A 21,575-nucleotide genomic window follows, 5' to 3' on the forward strand; every position below is an offset into this window, starting at 1 on the left:
CCACAGCTGACCCCGCTACCACCACAGCTGACCCCGCTACCACCACAGCTAACCCTGCTACTACCACAGCTGACCCCGCTACCACCACAGCTGACCCTGCTACCCCCACAGCTGACCCCGCTACCACCACAGCTGACCCCGCTACCACCACAGCTAACCCCGCTACAACCACAGCTGACCCTGCTACTACCACAGCTGACCCCACTACCACCACAGCTGACCCGGCGACCACCACAGCTGACCCCGCTACCACCACAGCTAACCCTGCTACTACCACAGCTGACCCCACTACCACCACAGCTGACCCCGCTACCACCACAGCTAATACCACTACCACCACAGCTGACCCCGCTACCACCACAGCTGACCCCACTACCACCACAGTTAACCCCGCTACCACCACAGCTAACCCCGCTACCACCACAGCTGACCCCACTACCACCACAGCTGACCCAGCTAGCACCACAGCTGACCCCGCTATCACCACAGCTAACCCAGCTAGCACCACAGCTGACCCTGCTATCACCACAGCTAACCCAGCTAACACCACAGCTGACCCTGCTATCACCACAGCTAACCCAGCTAACACCACAGCTGACCCCGCTATCACCACAGCTAACCCAGCTAGCACCACAGCTAACCCAGCTAACACCACAGCTGACCCCGCTATCACCACAGCTAACCCAGCTAGCACCACAGCTGACCCCGCTATCACCACAGCTAACCCAGCTAGCACCACAGCTGACCCTGCTATCACCACAGCTAACCCAGCTAACACCACAGCTGACCCCGCTACCACCACAGCTAACCCAGCTACCACCACAGCTGACCCCGCTACCACCACAGCTAACCCAGCTACCCCCACAGCTAACCCAGCTACCACCACAGCTAACCCGGCTACCACCACAGCTAACCCGGCTACCACCACAGCTTACCCGGCTACCACCACGACTGACCCCATCACTATCACAGCTAACCCTGCTACCACCACAGCTGACCCCGCTACCCCCACAGCTGACCCCACTACCACCACAGCTGACCCGGCGACCACCACAGCTGACCCCACTACCACCACAGCTGACCCCGCTACCACCACAGCTGACACGGCTACCACCACAGCTGACCCCACTACCACCACAGCTGACACGGCTACCACCACAGCTGACCCCACTACCACCACAGCTGACCCCACTACCACCACAGCTGACCCAGCTACCACCACAGCTAACCCGGCTACCACCACAGCTAGCCCGGCGACCACCACAGCTGACCCCACTACCACCACAGCTGACACGGCTACCACCACAGCTTACCCCACTACCACCACAGCTGACCCGGCTACCACCACAGCTAGCCCAGCTACCACCAAAGCTAGCCCGGCTAGCACCACAGCTTACCGGGCTACCACCACAACTGACCCCACCACTATCACAGCTAACCCAGCGACCACCACAGCTGACCCCGCTACCACCACAGCTAACCCAGCTAGCACCACAGCTGACCCTGCTACCACCACAGCTAACCCCGCTACCACCACAGCTGACCCCGCTACCACCACAGCTAACCCCGCTACCACCACAGCTGACCTCGCTACCACCACAGCTAACCCAGCTACCACCACAGCTGACCCCACCACTATCACAGCTAACCCGGCGACCACCACAGCTGACCCCGCTACCACCACAGCTAACCCAGCTAACACCACAGCTGACCCCGCTACCACCACAGCTAACCCCGCTACCACCACAGCTGACCTCGCTACCACCACAGCTAACCCAGCTACCACCACAGCTGACCTTGCTACCACCACAGCTAACCCCGCTACCACCACAGCTGACCTCGCTACCACCACAGCTAACCCCGCTACCACCACAGCTGACCTTGCTACCACCACAGCTAACCCAGCTACCACCACAACTGACCCCACCACTATCACAGCTAACCCGGCGACCACCACAGCTGACCCCGCTACCACCACAGCTAACCCAGCTAACACCACAGCTGACCCCGCTACCACCACAGCTAACCCCGCTACCACCACAGCTGACCTCGCTACCACCACAGCTAACCCAGCTACCACCACAGCTGACCTTGCTACCACCACAGCTAACCCCGCTACCACCACAGCTGACCTCGCTACCACCACAGCTAACCCCGCTACCACCACAGCTGACCTTGCTACCACCACAGCTAACCCAGCTAACTCCACAGCTGACCCTGCTACCACCACAGCTAATACCACTACCACCACAGCTGACCCCACTACCACCACAGTTAACCCGCTACCACCACAGCTAACCCCGCTACCACCACAGCTGACCCCACTACCACCACAGCTAACCCAGCTACCACCACAGCTAACCCGGCTACCACCACAGCTGACCCGGCTACCACCACAGCTGACCCCGCTACCACCACAGCTAACCCAGCTACCCCCACAGCTAACCCAGCTACCACCACAGCTAACCCGGCTACCACCACAGCTAGCCCGGCTACCACCACAGCTGACCCCACTACCACCACAGCTGACCCGGCTACCACCACAGCTAGCCCGGCTACCACCACAGCTTACCGGGCTACCACCACAACTGACCCCACCACTATCACAGCTAACCCTGCTAACACCACAGCTGACCCAGCTAACACCACAGCTAACACCACTACCACCACAGCTAACACCTTTACCACCACTGCTGACCCCGCCACCACCACAGCTAACCCGGCTACCACAACAGCTGACCCCGTTACCACCACAGCTGACCCCACTACCACCAGAGCTAACCCAGCTAACACCACAGCTGACCCCACTACCACCACAGCTAACCCCGCTACCACCACAGCTGACCCCGCTACCACCACAGCTAACCCCACTACCACCACAGCTGACCCAGCTAACATCACAGCTAACACCACTACCACCACAGCTAACACCGCTACCACCACAGCTGACCCGGCTACCACCACAGCTAACCCCGCTACCACCACAGCTAACCCCGCTAACACCACAGCTGACCCCGCTACCACCACAGCTAACCCCGCTACCACCACAGCAAACCCAGCTACCACCACAGCTAACACCTCTACCACCACTGCTGACCCCGCCACCACCACAGCTAACCCTGCTACCACCACAGCTGACCCGGCTACCACCACAGCTAACCCCGCTACCACCACAGCAAACCCAGCTATTGTTGCCGGTACAACAATTACATCTCCCGGATGTAGGTGCAGCAGCACCCCATGCTGCGGGGCCTCGCATTTGGCCCATAGTCCAGCAGCCGGATGATAACCCTAACCCCATACTGCCAGACACCGGCATAGTAGCGGAGGACCGCATCAGGCAGGCGCCCCCGGACATAGGGACTGAAAGGGGAAAATATATCTCATTCATACCAAAGAAAAACATAGAGCCATTGGAAAATGAACTACAACAGGTTAAGTGGAACGAAATAAATCTTAATAAAAATTGTGAACAGACGTGAAAATTTAGTGTCAACAATCAAACAAACTGTTTCAAAATACACAGTAACTTCATCATGTAAGCACAAGGTGAAACAGAATTTACCCTGGTTAAATGATATACTGTGGAACATCATGAAGAAAAGAGATGCAGCACTTAAAAAATTTTAAAAACTTGTCTAAGTACAGATCGATTGATCTTTAAAAGTCTTAGAAACAAGGTCACCACGCAGCTCCGAAAAACAAAAGCAAATTTTTTCTTGGATATAATAAAAAGTGCAAAAGGAAACAATAAGAAAATCTGGAAGAGCATAGATACAATCACAGGAAAAGATAGAATAAAGAATGAAGTCCCACAACTCAAATTCAATGGTACACTTCACTCAGATAGTTTAGTCATAGCAAACAGCTTTAACGACTATTTCATCAAATCTGTTCTAGATCTGGATCGGAACTTTATGCATGAAAATCAGGATCAAAAATTTATACAAACAAACCCCCATCAAATTACACCAGAGCAAGAAGCCAATTTAGATCTTAAGCCTACAAATGAGGTTGAAATTTACAAAATTCTGTCATCATTGTCAAGCTCTAGAGCCAAGGATACTCATGGACTAGACACTGTATTCCTAAAAAAACATAAAGACACCCTTATCGCTCCAATTACAAAATTGATAAATCAATCAATACAAGAAAGTGTTTTTCCTAACACCCTGAAATCCACTGTTATAACTCCCATTCACAAAGCAGGAAATAAACAGAAAATTAGCAACTATAGACCAATCAGTATTCTTCCTACTCTCTCTAAAGCAATTGAAAAGGTGGTTGCAGCACAAATCGTATCACATCTAGAGACTGAGAACCTGCTGCATCCTATGCAGTTTGGCTTCAGGGCAAATCACTCAACTGAAACAGCATTCTGCCACTTTATTGAAACAATTAAAATGAACCTGGATAAGGGAGGAGTGGTAAGAGCAGTCTTCCTAGACCTACGCAAGACTTTCGATACAGTCAATCATTCAATCCTTCTTTCTAAAATCTTATCTGTCTGGTCGCTCCCAGTGTGTGCGCATAAATGAAGCTATATCGGCAACAAGGGTTTGCACTATGGGGCTGCCACAAGGTTCCATCCTAGGTCCACTGCTTTTTACATTGTATATAAATGATCTTCCATCTGTCTGTGAAAATGATATAAAAATCCAGATGTATGCAGACGACACAGTGATCTATACATATGGGAAAAATATTGATGAGTGGCAGTTAGGCTTTCTGATGCCATGGAAAGAGTTTTTAAATGGCTAAATAAATCGTGCCTTACTTAAATATAGAAAAAACAGCCACCATGTATTTTACCAGCAAACAAAAACACAAGGACTATCCTAACATAAGTGTAAATGGAGAAAACATAAACAATGTAACTCAGTTCAAATATCTGGGTGTTATATTAGATCCTACACTTAGCTTTAGAAAGCACATTAAACAGATGAGCTGCACTCTTAAATACAGCCTTGCAAATTTCAGATGTATCAGAGACTCACTTACACTGGAGGCATCTAAAACCTTTTTTAATGCTATGATCTTATCTCATTTTTCTTACTGTATATCATGGTGGTCTCAAGCAAACAAGACTGCTATGAAACCTCTCCACTCACTGTACAAACAGGCTCTTAAAATTTTGGATAAAAAGATGCGGCAATATCATCATTGTCGTATCCTTAATAAACATAAGATGCTAAGTTTCGAAAATATGATCAGGTTCTCAAATGTACGTTTGGTTTTTAAAATCATTCGTGGAACTGCACCTCCACCCCTTAAGGCCTTCGTTCACCTGACCTCTGAACGGATGAACAGAGCAACAAGAACAGCCTCTCAGTGGCAGTGCAGTATTCCATTACGTACCACAGCTTTTGCACAGCTTTCTCATACATAGCCATAAACGAGTAGAACAAGCTCCCAACTGAACTAAAGATCAACACAAACTATCAAATAGTAAGGTGCAGGTACAAATAGAGGGCGTCAACATAGAGAGAGTGTATGAAAATAAATTTTTGGGTGTGATTATAGATGACAGGATTTGCTGGAAGCCTCACATTAAGCATGTTCATACTAAACTTTCCATTAGTATCTCTGTCCTAGCCAAAGCAAAACATGTGCTAAACCATAAATCACTTTACATTCTCTATAACTCACTGGTTGCACCTTACTTAGATTATTGCTCGGAGATCTGGGGAAACACATACAAGAGCTCACTGCAACCATTATGCACTCTTCAAAAAAGAGCCATGAGAATAATTCACAGGGTAGGTTATCATGATCACACAAATCAGTTATTCTTACAGTCAAGAATTTTAAAACTTGTTGATCTCATGGAATTTAAAACAGCGCAAATAATGTATAGAGCAAGGAATAATGTACTGCCAAGCCACACACAGAAAATGTTTTCTGACAGAGAAGGGGGGTACAAGTCAAGGGGTCAGTTCAATTTTAAAATTCCAAATATACGAACAACTATGAGGAGCTTCTGTATTTCAGTACAAGGAGTAAAAGTATGGAACAAACTAAGTGAAGATCTAAAACAGAGCCGAAACTTAAGTCAGTTTATGTGGTGTTTTACTTTGTATAGTTCGTTTTATTTTGTGTAACTTCCGGTTTCCGGAGGCTGTGACTGACTGCTAACTTTCTCTGCTCTTCCTGAGGCTTCCACCCCGCCCCCCTGGTGCTGTGGAGAGTTCAAACCTGCAGCGAATCACTCACTGAAGATCACTACTTAAGACCTGCTGCAGCTCTCTACAGCGCCTGAGTCTCGCCAACCTTACCTCGCGGTAAAATTCAGCTCCAGGCTCCTTCTCTCACGAGATTGTCCAGAGAAGTTCACCAGTGTTTCTTTGATGACTATTCTGAGTAATCTCCAGTGCTTGTGTTCTCCTGTGCTCACCTCTAACATGCCTCTCCCTTCTTTTCCAGTGCCTCCTGCCCAGATCACCGCAGCCAGCTCCAGCACTCACTCACCCTCTCGGACTCTTGGAATCCCCCCTCCCTTTCCTACTTACCTGCACAATTAAAACTGTTAAAAACTGCTTCTCCATCTCCGCATCCTGGGTCCTACCACTACACTCACATAACAGTTTATAAAGAAATATAAAACAGCTATTTTGGAAAAACACAGCAATGTGGAGGGGGTGCATTGATCCTGGAAAGCGTATGAAGTTAAAGTGCCTAAATAATAGTGTTTACTCTAAAAAATAGGAATATATGAACTGTTTATCATTATAGATGATCATTTTTGTACTTAACCTTTGTGTGTGTGTGTTCAAACTTTCAATGCAATTTAATTCAATCTTTTGAAGTTTTGAATTTGTTTGAATGTGTTTTGTTTGAATCATTTATTGTATTCCCTAGATTAATTCATTTAAATTCATATTTATTCAGTTGAATGATAAAATATTAAATCATTCTTTATTTATTATATCATTTTTTATTCATTACATATTGTTGTATAGATAATTATAAATGTATTGTTTTTGTATTTTTAAAATGGATTATTCTATGATACTTTTCTGTGATATTCATTTAATTCAATTAATTCAATTTATTCATTAAACACTTTTATAAACTTAATTTCACCTCCTGTTTATGTTCATCTTCTGTTAAAAACATTTGTTATATAAAAACATCACAGTACATTACCATATCCTTCATCTGAAGCAATATTTTACATTTTTAACTTGTTCATTCAGTTATTGTTTTTTACCTTATTAATTCCATTACACAGGTCTCTCAAGGCAATTTAAAATAATGCAAGTTAAATATTGAAAAAATAAGTAATTATCATTTAATTATTTAATTATCACTATTATTTAGCACTCCAATAACATTATATAAGATTTTACAGTGAATATAAATAGACCATTATCATATTATCATCATAATACTTCAGTTAAAACATGATAACTTGACCATGTCTTTGAGACATACATACCATGTCTGAAGCCATCTTAAGGTGTGAATGTCTTAAGACATAGGAAATATGTCTTAAGATGTCTTAAGACACTCAATGTCTTCAAGACACAAAAATATGTCTGGGTGCATCCCATGTTCTGCTCTGGCATGTCTTAAGACATGAGTGGCGTCTTCAAATTTTTGTCTTAATATGTCTTTAGACGTCTTGATGTCCAAAAATGTCTTGAGACGTCTTGATTTTGGTTATTAAGACATCTTAAGAGGTCTTGAGACACTTTGATGGCTGGGTATAAGTTGGACAGTCAGAGCTGAGGTTTCATTCATTTAGACTCAAACATGAAGAATCAAACAAGAAAAACATAAATGTATATCAGCAGGATCTAACCCCACATTAGATGCTTGATATGAATATTCAAGTTTAATGTGAAGTCCAGATAAAAAAAAACTAACTCTAAGGACAGTGATGGTCAATACAAGACAGAGTTAGAGGTCAGAATCAGACAGAGAACAGCCACACTCTAAACCAGAATTAGTTGACATTACTAATAAGCACGAGTAAACCGATTAACTTACACCACTTTAGTTTTTACACAAGCTGATACTAAAGAGGTCAAGTTGTATTAACATTGAACCTTAATTTTATGCAGTAGGCATATTAAGTGTATATTAGTAGTCTTTAGTAAAAATCATTAGTTCACATAAATGAAGTCTAAGTTGTATGAAATAACAATGCTAAGTTTAACTTACATAAAAATATATGAAACTAGAAAAGCACTCAGACAGCGCAGACCTCCAACAATAGCCCTATCTCCCAATAGTGAAGAACCCTTTAAAAACATTCCTGGATCCAGACGGTGATCCGGCTCACTCCCAAAATCTAATTGACTGATTACTCCCTCAATGGTGGGGTGGAGACATAGTGAGGCTAAGCATTGGCTTCACTACATGTGGACTGTCATGTTGGAAGCATTGCCTGCCGGTGCCAACAGATGCACTGACAGTCTCACACATGGTTTTTTGAAATCTTGAAATAGCCCCTCCCCCCTCTTAAAGAACTAAACATACTAAGTTATCTCAGCTTAACATGATCATTGCATCTTTCAGCTGAATTATACAGACGACTAATTTGATTTAGTAATGTCAACGTTTTTGACAAAACATGAAAGAATAATTAATGATTGCTAAAAAGTTTAATTAGAAACAAAATCCAGCTTTACAGTGCAGCCTCCCTCTGTGTTTTTACTCACTCATAGACTTTAATGCAGAGCAGCTGCTTTATTATTGGGACTTTATTAGCCTGATGTTTGACTCAAATACAAAGAAAGAAGCTCTTTAACAACAACCCCAATTCCAAAAGGCTGGGGCCCTGTGTAAAATGCAAATAAAAACAGAATCTAACAGAATATATCACATTTCAAAAAAGTTGGGACAGGACAACACAAGGCTGGAAAAGTAAGTGGTACTAATGAAAACAGCTGGAGGAGCGTTTTACAACTAATTAGGTTAACTGATGACAGATCAGGAACGTGATTAGGTATAAAAGGAGCATTTTAGAGAGGCAGAGTCTCACAAGATCCAGAATCAATGCCAAAGCTCATTTAAAATGGACTGAGACAGAATGGAAAACTGTTCTGTGGTAAACATAAAACTCTTCTAGGAGACTAGAGATCACTTTTTCTGGTCATTCTTATTTTGTTCCTCTTCTTCTTCTCCTTCTTCTTCTCTTTGTGAAACACCTTTCCGTCCGCCTGCTTCCTCCAGCTCAGTCTGACGTCCTGTGTCACTCCTTGATCCCTCAGATTCTGTCTGAGCTGAGAGACACAAACATGTGGTCAGTTACATCCAGCTACCGCTAACGTGGTCCTTATCAGGAGCATGGACTGGTATAAAGAAGGATGACGTGTCTGTGCCTGCTGTACTAAAGTGAAGCCAAATGACCACATATGATGGTCACTGACATAATAACATGGTGCATGTTTCATTTGGTTTTACTAACTTTAACACACTAAAAGTGAGGGAGACCAACATGGCCCCATCAGCCTGATATTTCCTATATGTAAGAAACGTTTTGATGTTCCTGGTTAAGAACATAATTCTTATTTTATCTTGTTTATTTGCACTTAGGAACAGAGAAAAACAAAATAGAACAAGAAACACAGTCTATACAGTAAATGATCATTTCATTTCATTTCAAATCATCATCTCTCGAGTCTCACCCTCCACATCTCTAACCACCTAGTAGTAATAATGGACACTGACCTTCCCATCCCCACTCCAAGACAAAAACGTACCATTTTTGTACCACCTGTCCTGTCTGCTTCCATATCTAGTCATATCTCTGTGTCCCCTCCCCTCCGTCTGACGACCCCTCTGAACTAGTTTTCTATTACAACAACACACTCACCTCCTGACCTCCTGTCCTCACACTCCGCCCCCTGGTATACCCCCGCCCTCCATTCGATGAAATCTTGAACGCCAACTGGAAAGACTCTATAGAAAAACTGGTTTAACTGTCCACCTCCACACCTACACCGACTATATTCAAGAATACAAGCAAGCCCTCATCTCAGCCCGGTCCACCTACCACTCCCAAATCATCCACTCCGGCTCCTCCAACCCCAAAGCTCTTTTCTCCACTATCAATAAACTCCTCAAACCCTACAACAGTACCTCATCGACCTTCACCACTGACAAATGCAACACATTCCTCTCCTATTTCCAGACCAACATTGACAGTATTTACAGCAGCTTCACCACCCCCTTCCCCCTCCACTCCAACTCTCCACTCTGCCTCCCTACCTACAACCTCCTGCATCATCATCCAACCACTCTCTCAGTTCCTTCCTGTATCCTCCTCTGACCTGGCCACCATTACTACTGGCATGAAGAGCTCCACCTGCACACTTGACCCCATCCCATCAAACCTCCTCAAAAACTGCCTTCCAGCCATCTCTCCCCTCATCACCTCCATCATCAATTCCTCTCTTTGCACTGGTTCTGTTCCCCAATCCCTAGAACTTGCAGCTGTTACCCCCATCCTCAAAAAACCTGGACTCAACCCTGATCACATGTCTAATTTCCGGCCCATCTCCAACCTCCCTTTTCTGTCAAAAATTCTGGAACGCGTCATTGCCACACAACTCAAGTCCCACATCTCCCATAACAACCTTTATGAACCTTTCCAATCTGGCTTCTGACCCCAACACAGCACCCAAACAGCACTACTGAAAGTCACCAACGACCTCCTCCGCTCATCAGACTCTGGCCACGTCAACCTCCTCATCCTCCCGAACCTCTCAGCTGCATTCGACACCATCAACCATTCCATCCTGCTTCACCGTCTGGAACATTCACTTAACATCAGCTGCACTGCACTTTCCTGGATTAAATCTTACCTCATGGAAAGACAACAATTCATTCACATTAATAACTGCTCCTCCTCCACTGCTTCCCTGACACAAGGCGTCCGCCAAGGTTCGGTGCTTGGACCCCTCCTTTTCATAATCTACCTGCTCCCCCTTGGTCATATCATTCGCCACCATCCAATTATATATCTCCACCACCTCCATCATCCCAGACACACACTCCACATTAACAAACTGCCTCTCTGACATAAAAACCTGGATGAACAACAATTTCCTTTCTCTGAACTACAATAAATCTGAACTCATGATCACTGGCCCCAAATCCCTCACCAAATCCATACATAACTTCAGCCTTCAAACTGACACCTTCACCCTGTCCCCCTCCCCTCACACCCACAATCTTGGTATCATCTTTGACAGTCACCTCTCCTTTGATCAAAACATCACCCAGCTCACAGAAACGGCCTTCTTTCACTTGAAAAACATAGCCCGCATCCATCCACAACTCTCCTTCCCTGCAGCTGAAACTCTCATCCACGCCTTCATCACATCATCCAGACTAGATTACTGCAATAGCATCCTCTATGGCACATCCTCTACAGTCCTCAATAAACTCCAGTACATCCAGAACTCTGCAGCACACCTCCTGACCCACACCCGCTCTCATGACCACATCACCCCATTCTTCAAAACCTCCACTGGCTCCCTGACCCCTACCGCATCAAAATTAAAATCCTCCTCCTCACCCAAAAAGCCCTAAACCAGAAGGCCCCTCCTAACCTCACTGACCTCCTGCACCATCACACCCCCTCCCGTAATCTCCGCTCGTCAAACCTCAATCTCCTCTCCCCACCAACAAGAACCAAGCACCGAACCTGGGGGGACAGAGCCTTCTCCATAGCCGCCCCCTCCCTCTGGAACTCACTCCCTAAACACATCCAAGACTGTACAGACTCATCCACATTCAAATCACTGCTAAAAACTCACCTTTTTAAAATGGCTTTTAATGTTTGATTCTGTTGTTGTCTTGTCACTTTGACTGCATGCTTGTTTGTGATATTGTCCTGTTTTGGCTTTTGTGCAGTGCGTTTTAGTATTTATTTGTACAGTGTCTTTGAGTTATTGAAAAGCACTCTATAAATAAAATGTATTATTATTATTATTTGGAGATCAATAAAGAAATGTGCAGGAAATAATGGAATACATTAGCACTCTACAGATAATCAGAGAACAATACTAAAGGAGATATTAAGAAAAATCTGATAAGAGATAATATAAATAAAAAATTAATTAAGTAATTAATAATTACAGCAGAGGATAATCAACTCTCAGATGGTATAAAATAAACTGTTACACTCAGGATGTTCCGTCCCAACAATGGACACCACACATAAATAGCAATAAAAATATACATTTAAAAAGTCCCCTTTATGCATTAATTCTTTAATCAAGATCAAACAAATTCTGAATGTTAAATATTAAATCAGTTTTAGAAATCTCCTCCTTCAAATGTCAGTTTAACTGTAAAACCCTGATGTTTTTTTATATATTAAACAGAAAATAATTTCAATAAACCACACCCAAACTGAATTTTCTTTAAGGCATTATCACAACATTTTATTATGTTAATAATGAGCAACAACTTTTATTTTTATGCATTCATATTTTCTTAGATTTTAAGATTTAATTAGAGATTTGTTATACTCAGGGTGTTTGTGAGCATAAATGGACAGCATACAGCAATACAAATATTATACAATAAATATTTTCAACCTTTTTTGGGCCTTTTTTAGATCAAGATCAAACCTGATAATAAATATAAGAAATTGATTACTTTTTTTTAGGGAACATACCCCTTTTAAGGCCAGTGAAATTGCAACTTCTAATTAAAAAAAAACAAAAAACAATAAAGAATAAAAAACATTCATATACTAAATACAAAAATGGATTTCTTTGAAGGGGATTATCACAGCCTTGAATATATCACTAATAGGCAACAGCTTTTATTTTTTTGTATTAATATTTTCTTAGATTTTTAATAAATTGTTACACTTATGATGTTCGTGACCAAAAATGGAGGGCATAAATAAATAGCAATAAAATATTACACATTTAAAAATATTCAACTTTTTGTAAGATTTTTTCAATTAAGATCAACTAGATTGTATACATCAGAAATTAATCCATTCTTAGGAAGTTAACCATTTTAATTCCAGTTGAAGTGAAAAAACAAAACTGATTTTCTGGTGCAGAACAACTTCAAATTTTATGTGTTTTCAGATTTCAATTTATTATTACACTCAGGTTGTTTGTGACCAAAAATGGACATCATGAATTGTAGTAAAATATTATTATACATGAAACCCCCAATTGTTCTAATGTGAACAAATAAAATAAATAAAGGGGGTAAAAATTGCATACTGCATATAACTTGGATTTCCTTGACAGGGATTATCACAGCTCTGAAAATGTTAATTATGAACAACAACATTTTTTTTTTTTTTTTATTCAAACATTTAAAAAAAAATGTTACACTGAATTGAAACCATACATAAAAAGCAATAAAATCTTATACATTAAAGAAAACACATTCTTTTGTTGCAAAATTGTTTTCACTCAAAATCAGACCTGATCATAAATATCAAATATTAATCTAGTTTTAAGAGTTTAACCCTTTCAGTGCCAGTTCAAGTGCAAAATAAACAACAGGAAATCAGGAAAAAGCATGCAGTTTCACCTCATGACAAATATGGAAAAATGCCAACATTTGGTGATGAACAGGAAAAACTACAAATTTGAAGACTCAGAAATGAAAGCCTAATGTTGTTAGCATGAACACAGTCTAAATAATAAAAAATGACCAAATAAAGCCACACAATGGCCTCAACACCTTCAAAGGGTTAATGATTAAAATAATAAAGATTTACCTCCTTCAGCATGTCCTCCAGCACGGCAGGGTCGTTCAGATCCAGAGAGGAGCTCTGCTTCACCAGCCTCACCTTGATCACTTGTTTGGAGACTGGGACTTTAAAAAGAAAGTTCATGAACAAATCAACATTGGTGATGGATATTCATCTGGATTCCTACAAACGTCCTAGTGAAACATGCCCAGATCTGAGTCAAAAGGGGAACACATTACAAGATAATGGTGCCAGTTTTGGTTCTGATTCCCTCTTTCTGACCAGCGTCAGCAAAGGACCACTCATCTGATGGTTCTAGATTTTCCTGTGATGGGAGGTGTGTGTGGAGTGGTTTTACCCTCCCTGATCTGCTCTGAAGATGATCAGAGTCGCTCTGATTTCAAACATTTTACATGTTCAGTATTAATGATCAGAAATCCTGCTGTGTGGCGGGAACACCGAGGACAGTCAGGAATGCTCTCTGTGGATTGTTGCAAGAAATGGAATGACAGCCAATCAGGAAGCAAGCTGACTGAAGGAGGAAGCAGAACAAACACAGCCATGGCAACGATAGTAAACATGAAGCAGGAAGTTAGATGGACGTCAGAAATAGAGGAGCAACTTCTTGATTTGTGGCAACAACAGGAGTGTTTATACAACATGTCCTGTAAAACAAACTACAGTCCAACAGACAACAATGGATGTAGCAGCTAGCTAACAGCTAGCTACATCTACCTGAACTGAATTTGATCTTACCGCTGTAGCAGATGAATGCTCTCTTGTAGTGGCATGGCCAGTCCTCCCATTTGCCAGAGTTTCCAAAGTCAGCTGCCACGCACATTGCATTCCAATACTTGTTGTCTGGTTCACCAGTTTTCCAGTACCTAAATGTGGATCTACTTCCATCCAACCACTTCCAGGACTCCCTGGAGAGGCCAATCCAGACAACTTGTCCTATCTGCTCTCTTATCTTCTGGTTCTCCTCCATGTTCCTCACACTGGCCAGGTCAGTGTGGTGTTCTCTGCAGTAGCTCTGGGCATCAGACCATGACATGGTGGTGGGGGCGAGGACAAATGTCACATTGGACCCTGAAGATAGACCAAAGAGAGAGAGAGATCAACATAACAAGGACATCTGTCCTCAGTGGTGGACTCTCCTTCACTAGCTTATCACCCAACAGAAACACAGCAACACAGTCTGGAATAAACGACTTTAAATGATGATCCATGAACCAACGAAAAGCTGAGAGGTAAAGAAACTTCACTGGTTAAAGCTCAAATGTTTTGTGTTTTCACCTGTAATGTCGCTGCAGACTGGCTGGAGGGGGAACTCACACCAACCATCTCTCCACAGTCCGTTGTGTTCCATGTTCACACAGTGCTCTCTGCCCTTATAGTTGCCAGGTTCTCTATATTTCCAGTTTCTGAACTCGTTCTCTCCAGGTTTGTAGAAACTTGTGTTTGTCAGTGACCACCTCCAACTGTTCATGTCGTCGTACAGACCAATCCAAGCTCGCTGAAAGCAAAATTTGATGGTTTCTTCAGCTTCAGTGGTGGAAAAAGTCCTCAGAATCTTTACTGGAGTCATCTACCAAACCATGAAAATGTTCTGAGTAGTTGTACATCACTCTAGTTAAATTCTAACTAACCTCTAATATTCCCAACAGTTTTCAAACCAGAGAAATCCTTCATTAGAATGGGGCGTGTCTTGAATGTTCCCTCTCCTGCTGAGCTGTTTTTAAACAAATTTCCCCCAATGGAGGATCAATAAAAGTTTATCTGATCTTAAATAAAGCTTAGACTGACCGGTCTGATTGCCAGGCTGCACTTTCCAAACTGCCATACTCCTCAGTGTTAATTTTGGAAACTATTTTAAATTTAGTGATTGCTTATACATTAAAATATTCTCAGGCTTTAGTCACATTTTAGTCATTTTTAATCTTTATAGTTTTACACTAGTTTTAGTGGATGAAAGCTCTAAAACTCTGATAAAAAAGGTTGAAATTATAAACCAGAGAACAGACGACTCACGTAGCTGAACTCTGAGTAGTTCATTCTGCTCAAATCTGCCATGTCATTCAGGATCTTCACGTCGTTCATGTGGTCTATGGTGGCCAGGTCTGTGTATTTCTCTCTGCAGTAGCTCCGAGCCTCGGCCATGTTCTTCTCCTCATAAACAAAATGATACCGACGCTCAGCATGACAGAGAACGGCACACAGTCCTGCAGAGGAGAGAAGCACCATCATCAGATTCAGACACAAACATTACTGAGAAATTCAAGTATGGCTGCCATCGTCTCTGTGAGAAAAACTCCTGCAGTGACGAGATCATTTATGTTTAAACCGTAAACTTTATAGATTTTATGGAAATAAACATACATTCTGGACTTGATTCCTATTCCAAAAAAGTTGAGATGGGGGGAAAATAAGACTGAAATTTCTCTAATTCTCAAACATCTACAGTTTCTTATGCATTCTAGAGGTCAGTAGGTTAACTGGTAATAGAGAATGACATCCCAACTTTTTTAGAAAATATGGTAGAACTTTTCTTTATTCATGATTATTACATTCAATATTTTCTTTGAAACTGAAGCCTGCCATGGAAAAATAACATTTACATTTAAAAATGTAGCCATGAATAACATCTAAAACTGACGTATATATTGAACTATTATTGTCACAAATAACATTGTAAACTTTTATTTCTCTTTGATTTTCCCCCTCTTCCCTCCAACTTTAAACGACCGCCCTAGTGGCGCCCTGGCGACCCCCCAGGGGCCAGGAGCCCCACTTTAAAACACCCTGAGTTAGGATGACTTGCCTGCTGCAGAGATGATGCTCAGGAGAACCTTCTCCATCCTCGCCGTTTCTCTCCTCCTCCCTCAGCTCAGAATGAAGATCTGCAGCTGCTGGAATAACACTGGGGTTAAATAGGAACCTTGTCACTGCCACACATGCAAATTTATTTAGGTGAAAACTGCCTATCAGGCTCTTCAGCGTCACAGGGCCGGGTTATTCAGAAGGTTTAATCCTGATAGAAAATGACTCAGATGGTAGACCACTCCCTTTTACCAGGGATCAGGTCATCCAGCTCACTTTAACCACACTTATTTTATATAAAGACTCAATAGGATCAACCTGTCCAACCAAAGGCTCAAGTCAGCTGATCTAAGCGGTAGCTACAGACTCCCTTCTTTCATCTAGATGGCTCACCTCCAGACTCCATCCCTCTACGGTAAAGTAGGTGATTCTGGTCTAAGTCCTCCTAAACGGGCTGATGTGTTTCACTCAGGTTCCATTAAAAGCCACAAATCAAATCAGAGCAATTTTCCAACATCTATTTCCAAATTCCACAGTTTAGTATTTTCTCACCCTTCATCAAATCAGACTGTTATCATATCTTTTTGCTGCATTTAGTCATGTCCTGTTTTATTTCATACATTAGTCAATATTAGTTACGTGATTTATAAATTGTAATCCTGTTATTCATAATAAATCTTCAGAACTTAAGTCGTTTGTCCAGAAAGCATCATTTTGGGAATATTGTCCCTGAAACGAGAAATCACAGCTGAAGTTACCAGACTGATATACATTTAAAGGTTAAATGTGGTTATTCCATATTTAATTCCCCTTTTTAACAAGTGCAATTTAAACTTCATATCTCTACAGAAGAGAACGGAAACCGTTGTTATTCCAGCTGAAAAGTGCCGTCTTTTTAATAATTCCACCTTGATGATGTTCACCCTGTCAGGTACAGATCCTCAGCTGATGGAATATATTCATAGAAATGTTTGGAGCCGTAACGGTACGTTATTAAAGGGGACATATTATGCAAAAATCACTTTTTCAGGCTTGTCTAACAAAAACATGGGCCCCTGGCCTGTCCACAATTCCCTCAAGAACCAGGAAAATCCATTCCCTCCCCCACCTCTCTTTCTCCAACTTTCAGAAAATGTGTGCTGAAACAAGCAGTTCTCAGATTTTCCCCTCATGATGTCATGTGGGGAGTTAGCACCGCCCCCAGGTTCTGATGGCCCTCCCCGCTTGTAAGAAAGTTCCGCCCTCCTCTCATCCATAAGCCACATCCATTTCCTGAGAGGGGCGGAGTCAGACAGCTCATTAACATTTAAAGCCACAGACACAGAAACAGCTCGTTTTGAGCAGGGCTGAAACAGAGGGGTTTGTGGACACGCAGAAATCCAATACTGGAGTGTTTTTTTCTGCAACAAATTTCACAGGCATGTTTTGAGGACCTCTGAGACCAATATAAACTTGTCTTAAAAGGGAAATATGTGACTTTTAAGAATGTATTTAGTCTGGGAAAAGGGGAATATAAAGCTGTGTTTGGATTCCTAAAAGAATCTGGTTTAATGAATAGAATTTAGTTTAATGTAATCATGTATTTATTTTCCTAAAGCCAACTGGGAACTCTGGCCACACTCCAGCATAGTAGGTGGTGGTAACACACCTTTATCGTTGGAAGCCCACAGCACTTAACCTTTAAAGCAGATCGATTCGCCCGTTTCTGTGTTTCGCACTGGTGAATCCATCTTTCAAAGCTCCCATCTGAACCGTTTGGGCCCGGTTAGAAAGTGACAGGACCAATCAGTGTCGACGGGCAGTACTTTCAGGCACAGCAGAGTTGAGATGTAAACAAGCAGCAACAAGAGGCCAGTGCAAGTATGGCGGAAGAGATTAGTGTGGATGCTGCTAAAGCACCAGTTTTATCAGAACTTGACATTTCTTTGTTAAAAGAAGAACAAAGAACAGCAGTGAGTTGTTTTCTTTTCACAAACGACAAAAGTCATGTCTACAGCTGCCATGCCTCGCATTGTGCAGCTATCTATGGAGTTTATTTTTCGTGCCGGTGCACCTCCGTTTGGGGCTACAACGTCATGTTTTGTTGATCTGATTGGCCCGTAAAGATGTGACAGACAGAAGGTTCATCCAATCACCCTCCGAGTTTTTTTTCAAAGGCTCTGCCCTTTCCCAAACGCCATCTATGGAAGGTTTTCCATATGGATGTGTGAAAACACATGGATGTGTGAAAACACATCCATCTGGTGTGTCAGGTTAACCGGGCATTAAACAATAAGAAGATAAAGAAGGGCTGCTGCAAGGGCTCCTGGGATAATGTGTCCCCCAGGCTTACTCATTCTTTGTTTCAGTTTCCCTCCAAAACTACTCCAACTAATGCTGGCCTTACACCAGAGGACTTTGCTAAAACTCTTTAAAGACTCTAAAAAGACGGACACCTGAGACCCTCTCACATCTAAAGACAATTTGTCAGCAGGCCGTTGAGTTTTTAGTCTCAGACTAAGATTTTGCAAAGACTGTGGGTCACTAACTACAAGACTAGATTGTGACTCCTATCAGTGATTATTTCCCATCATGCATTTGGTGGAAATTCACAACAATAATCCTTGAGTAGAAGATCACATTTGAGTTATTATCTCTTATAATCTGATGTTTTTAAATCCTTATCATCAAGTAGAAACAAAAGGAAAGTTAAACACTGAAGCAAGTTTTCATGTCACTGTAACAAATGATCAACTATCCCAGAAACACTTCAGGATAAAAGTACCGTATGAGTACCACAGAAACAAACTGCTCGAGCGTTTACTTTGAAAATTCCCAGTGATGGTTTACCCTACCTGTCATGTCAGCCTGAAATGAACTGACAGACAAGGCAGACAAACACACAGGTGCAGAGATCTGACTGCAGCTCTGAGCAGAAAAGTTTGTCAATCTCTTGAGTTCTGAGCGGACATTCAGCAGCTCCAGACTGATCCACGCTCACATTCATGTTTTGAAGAATGAAGTGAACTGTGTCTGATCCTCTTCTCTCTGCATGACACCCTGCACCCAGTACACCAAGAAACACAACACAGAGCTACACAGGGTTTGTGGAGCGGCGCCCCACATACAGCAGACACACAGAGCCTTTGGGTCACAGAATCATGATGGAATTTTTATGACAAAATGTACTTAATGTGACAAACATAAAACTGCATGTTAAAGTGTGCCACCCAGGCCTCAGAGTTGATTGGCTGGTAGTTGTGTTAAATGGGGGCCAGACAGACAGTGTTGTGGGCATGATCACTCAACCCTTACCATTAACCCTTCAGTAAAATACTTGAAAAAACAGTCTACTTACAGCTCATCAACTACTTAACATCAAATAACCTTTTAGACACTTATCAATCTGGCTTTCACCCCTACCATAGCACTGAAACAGCCTTCATCAAAGTAATAAATGACCTGCACTTTAACACAGACTCCAACAAACTATCTGATCTAATTCTTCTTGATCTCTCTGCAGCCTTTGATACAGTGGACCACAATATTTGAATCAACAGATTAGAGGAATGGGTGGGGCTGTCTGGTACAGCCCTACTTTGGGTCAAAACCTATCTGCAAGACAGAGATTTCTTTGTGTCCATAGATGATTTTAAATCAAATACAGTAGGTTTTAAGTGCTGAGTACCTCAAGGATCAATTCTTGCACCATTATTATTTAACATTTACATGCTACCACTACTACATATCATTCAGCAATACAGAATAAACTACCACAATTATGCAGACGATACACAACTGTACATTTCACTATCCTCAGACGATCCCGATCCCATAAACTCCCTCCACCAATGTTTAAATGAAATACACCTGTGGATGTCTGAAAACTTTTTACAATTCAACAAAGACAAAACAGAAATTCTCATATTTGGTTCCAAAACTCAGAGACATAAAATCACTGCTCATCTCAGTTCAGTATCCTTAAAATGCAACACAGAAGCAAAGACTCTTGGTGTTATCATGGACAGTGATCTAAACTTCAAAAGTCACATAAATCAGATCACAAAATCAGCATTTTATCATCTAAAAACATCTGAAAAATAAGGAACCTTCTGCCAACACCCGATGCAGAAAAATTAGTACATGCATTTATTACAAGCAGGTTAGACTACTGCAATGGTTTATTCACCGGCCTTCCTAAATCATCTGTTCAGAGATTACAACTCATTCAAAATGCTGCTGCAAGAGTTCTTACCAGAACCAAAACATTTGAACATATCACACCAGTCCTCAAATCTCTCCACTGGCTCCTGGTCCAAACTAGGATCAATTTTAAGATTTTGTTGCTGGTTCACAAAGAACTGAATGTCCTGGTGCCTCAGTACATTAAAGATATGCTAATAAGCTATGCTCCAGCCAGAACTCTCAGGTCTACAGGCAGCGGTCTTCTGACCATTCCACGCTTTAATTCCAAAACAGGGGAGGCTGCTTTTGGCTTCTATGCCCCGAGTAAATGGAATGCCCTGCCTGCAGACCTAAGAGCAGCTCCAACAGTAAACCTTATCAATAATCCTTTATCCCACCACCCTTGCCAATTTTCCTGAATACTTACATCAACAGTTTATCTCTCAACTCTTATCACCATCTTTTCATCTATTAACTCTTACCCTAGAGTTGAAATGTTTGTCCGTCTGTAGGCCTTGGAGAAAAGTCAGAACAACAGCAGCACACAAATCTAACCTGTTTATCCAATCAGATCACTTCCAAGCAACAGTGGTGATAGTTCCTCTTAACCTTCTGATTGGGGAGCCAAACGTGTTTTCCACTGATCTGAATGAATCATCACAGCTCTGTACAAAGACATTTACAGATGTGAGTCATCTCCACAGTGTCTCACTCATTTGAATGTTTTTGTTTGCATGAACAAAGTAAGGACAAAGCAATGGTAAAGGAGATACTCACATCCTGTTGTTCCAGTGACAGACATCCAAATGATGGATTAAGACAAGGCTGGAAGAAAGGCTGCAGCAGCAACACACCTTCCCTATCCTGTTGTATCTGTCTTCACTTTTGTTCCAGTAATTAGGTCTGA

At 42.4% G+C, this 21,575-nt stretch overlaps 1 protein-coding gene across 1 annotated transcript; it reads right to left on the bottom strand.

Annotated features, from left to right (window-relative positions):
• Nucleotides 1-9,080: 9,080 nt before the first annotated feature.
• On the bottom strand, nucleotides 9,081-20,883 carry LOC121517363 (C-type mannose receptor 2-like). Its single transcript, XM_041799062.1, has 7 exons — nucleotides 20,739-20,883; nucleotides 16,506-16,593; nucleotides 15,716-15,906; nucleotides 14,981-15,200; nucleotides 14,441-14,773; nucleotides 13,712-13,809; nucleotides 9,081-9,230 (listed from the first exon to the last, which is right to left on the bottom strand). Exons 2-7 carry the CDS (start codon nucleotides 16,540-16,542, stop codon nucleotides 9,081-9,083), a joined length of 1,029 nt encoding a protein of 342 aa, XP_041654996.1. The 5' UTR covers nucleotides 16,543-16,593; nucleotides 20,739-20,883.
• Nucleotides 20,884-21,575: the final 692 nt, after the last annotated feature.

This window comes from Cheilinus undulatus, linkage group 11 (assembly GCF_018320785.1).
Source record: "Cheilinus undulatus linkage group 11, ASM1832078v1, whole genome shotgun sequence".
NCBI classification, from domain to species: Eukaryota; Metazoa; Chordata; class Actinopteri; order Labriformes; family Labridae; genus Cheilinus; species Cheilinus undulatus.